General features: G+C 37.2%; 1 protein-coding gene across 1 annotated transcript in view; it reads right to left on the reverse strand.

The window, feature by feature from the left end:
- Window positions 1-1,706: 1,706 nt before the first annotated feature.
- The window catches only part of LOC103269164 (ATPase family AAA domain-containing protein 2B-like), a gene marked incomplete at its 3' end in the record, with an annotated part of 64,201 nt that continues 62,346 nt past the window's right edge, over window positions 1,707-3,561 (reverse strand). The window contains exon 14 of the mRNA XM_008066746.1: window positions 1,707-1,728. Coding sequence (XP_008064937.1) covers window positions 1,707-1,728 — 22 coding nt within the window. The remainder of the gene's footprint in view (window positions 1,729-3,561) is intronic.

A 3,561-nucleotide genomic window follows, 5' to 3' on the forward strand; every position in this document is an offset into this window, starting at 1 on the left:
CCAGCACTTTTTTTTTTTTTTTTTGAGTTGGAGTCTCACTCTGTCGCCCAGACTGGAGTGCAGTGGCTGCTCCTGGCCACCGCAGCCTCGGCCTGCTGGGCTCCGGCGATCCTTCCGCCTCAGCCTTCCGAGTAGCCGGGATTACAGGCACGCGCCACCACACCCGGCTGATTTTTTGATTTATTGTAGAGATGAGGTCTCGCTGCCCAGGCGGGTCTCAAACCCGCCGGCCCAGGCAATCCACTCACCTCAGCCTCCCAAAGGCACGGGATTACAGGCTGAGCCACCGAGCCCGGCGGCTCAGCACTTTTTAAAAAGGATAATACATCATGAGCAAGTAGAGTTTATCCTGAGAATCCAGATAGTTTAATATCTACAAGTCAATCAAAATACTCCATATTAATAGAACACAGAAGAAAAGCCATGTGCTTGAGAGGCAGAAAAAAAAGCATGCTACAAATTTCAATTCTCATAGCAAATTAATACAGTAGAAATTCCTCAATCTGACAAAAGGCATCTATGAAAAACCTACAGTTAAAAATCACATTCAGTGGTAAAAGTCCCAATGTTTTACAGCCAATACAAGGAACAAGGCAATAATTTCAGTTATCAACATTTTTCTTTAACACTGCACTCCAGTGTGGGTGACAGAGTGAGACTCCAACTCAAAAAAAAAACAGAACTGTAAATTCTAACTGAAGAAAAACAGAAAAAGAAATATAAGACATACAGATTGGAAGAGAAGAAGTAAAATGATCCTCAACTGAGGCATAATGTATGTAAAATACACTAAGGAATCCAAAATAATTAATAGAACTAATAAATTAATTTAGCAAGATTGTAGACACAAAGTCCATAAAATCACCAGGCACAATGGTTCCCACCTGTAGTCCCAGCACTTTGAGAGACCAAGGCAGGAAGACTGCTTGAGCCTAGGAGTTAGAGACCAGCCTGGGCAACACAGCAAGACTCCATCTCTACAAAAAAAATTCAAAAACTTAGCGGGGTATAGTGGCATGCTCCTATAGTACTAGCTACTCAGGAGGATGAGATGGAAGGTTCACTTGAGTCCAGGAAGTTGAGGCTGCAGTAAGCTGTGATCATGCCACTGTACTCCATCCTGGGCTACATAATACAACTCCAACTCAAAAACAATAAAAAAAAGTAAGACAAAGTCCATAAAATCCAATATATTTTTATATACCGGCAGTAAACAGAAAATAAAAGTCTTAATTCCATTCACATTAAATAAGCAATAAAATATTTAGGAACAAATTTAGTAGAAGATGCCTATGGTCCGTACACTAAAAACTGTAAGATTTAAGGGAAATTAAAGAAGACTTAAATAAATGGCCAGATGTATAATGCTCATAGATTGGAAGAATAATTAGGTAAGGGTGGCAATTCTTCCTAAATAGATCTACAGAGTCAATGAGATACCAAATAAATCCCAATAGGCTTTTCTGAAAAAAATGACAAGATGGTTTAAAAAATGTATATAGTGCCAGGCATGGTGGCTCATGCCTATAATCTGAGAACTTTGGGAGGCAGAGGCAAGCGAACTACCTGAGCCTAGGGACTGGAGACCAGCCTGGGCAGCATGGCAAGACCTCGTTTCACCAGCTGGGCATGGTGGTGCCCACTTGTAGTTCCAGCTACTTGGAAGGCTAAGGCTGAAGGACTGTCTGAACCCAGTAGGTCAAGGCCATGATGGTTGTGAATATGCCACTGCACTCCAGCCTGGGGGACAGAGTAAGACTCTGACTCCAAAAATGAAAATAAATAAATAACAAAAAATGTATATGGAAAGGCAATAAACCAATAAAAAAATTTTGAAAAAGAACAAGGTTGGAAGACTGAAACTTCAACAGTAATCAAGACAGTGGCATACAAACAAACCTACAGATCAATGAAATCAACTAACAAATCTAGGAATAGACACACACTGAAAAGGTCAATTAACTTTTTATAAAAATGCCAACTTTATAAATTCAATAGAGACAAAGTAACCTTTTCAATAAATGGTCCTGGAACAAATGAGTATCTATTTTAAAAGAATATTAAAAAATAAACTTTGGCCCATACCTTGCAAAATCTACAAAAATTAACCAAAAGCCCTTACCTCATACCAATAAACAAACATTAACTTAAATTGAACATGAGCATTAATGTAAGCACTAAAACTATTAATATTTTAGAAGAAAATACATAAGAAAATTGTTGACACACTGGTTTAGGCAATTTTTCTCAAGCAAGACACAAAAAGCACAGATATTTTTGAAAATTTACATAATGGTTTTATCAAAACTAAAATTCTTTGCTCTTCAAAAGACATAGCTAAGCAAACAAAAAATACTGTACAAACTAGATTACCAGAAAATGTTTCAAAATATAGATCCAACAAGGACCTTATATAAAAATTATATAAAGATTACGCCAGCCTAGGCAACATGGTGAGACCTCGTATCTACAATAAATTAAAAAATTAGCTGAGCATTGTGGTGCATACCGGTAATCCCATCCATATACTTAGAAGGCTGAGACAAAAGAATCACCTGAGCCCAGGAAGTTGAGGCTGTGATAGCTGTGATCATGACACTGCACTCCAGCCTGAGTAACGGAGAGAGACTCTGACTCAAAAAAATTTTTAAAAAAAGACTATGACACTACAAGATACACAATCTGTTTTCTTTTCTTTTCTTTTTTTTAAAAAAAAGGGCAAAAAATTTTAACAAACATTTCACAAAAATAAAAAATACAAATGGGCACATACAAAGATGCTGATATTACCAGTCTTCAAAAAAATATAAACTAAATCCACTATTATACACTCAAGTTAATAGTGAATAGTGAATGGCTCAAGTTAAAGAAGAACTCAAATTATCATATATTATAGGAACATAAAATGGTACAACCACTTTAGAAAAACTTTATCAACTTAAACATACTTTACCACAGGATCTGTAAATTACTCTTTTACGTATTTACCCAGCAGAAAGGAAAATGTGCATCCACACAAAGACGTGTATGCAAATGTTCATACAGATTGAATTATCCCCTATCCAAAATGCTTGGCTGGGACGAGAAGTGTTTCAGATTTCAGATTGTTTCGGATTTTAGAATATTTGCATCATACTTACTGGTAGAGTTTCCCAAAACCAAAAATCTGAACCCAAAAAAGCTCCAATAAGTGTTTCCTTTGAACATCATGTTGGCGTTCAAAAAGTTTCATATTTTGGAGCATTTCAAATTTCAGATTTTTGGATTTGGCATTCTCAATCTGGATTAGGTTATCATTATCATAATAACCAAAAATAGAAGCAAAACAAATCTCCATCAAATGTAAATTAACAAATAAATAAATTGTGGTAGGAACACACATGCACACCAATGAATATTACTAAAGAATAAAAAGAGAGCTGGGCTCGGTGGCTCAGCCTGTAATCCCACGCCTTTGGGAGACTGAGGTGAGTGAATTGCCTGAACCCGCGGGTTCGAGACCCACCTGGGCAGCGAGACCTCATCTCTACAATAAATCAAAAAATCAGCCGGGCGTGGTAG

Source organism: Carlito syrichta, unplaced genomic scaffold, assembly GCF_000164805.1.
Source record: "Carlito syrichta isolate Samal-C Ts95f unplaced genomic scaffold, Tarsius_syrichta-2.0.1 Scaffold309094, whole genome shotgun sequence".
Taxonomy (NCBI): domain Eukaryota; kingdom Metazoa; phylum Chordata; class Mammalia; order Primates; family Tarsiidae; genus Carlito; species Carlito syrichta.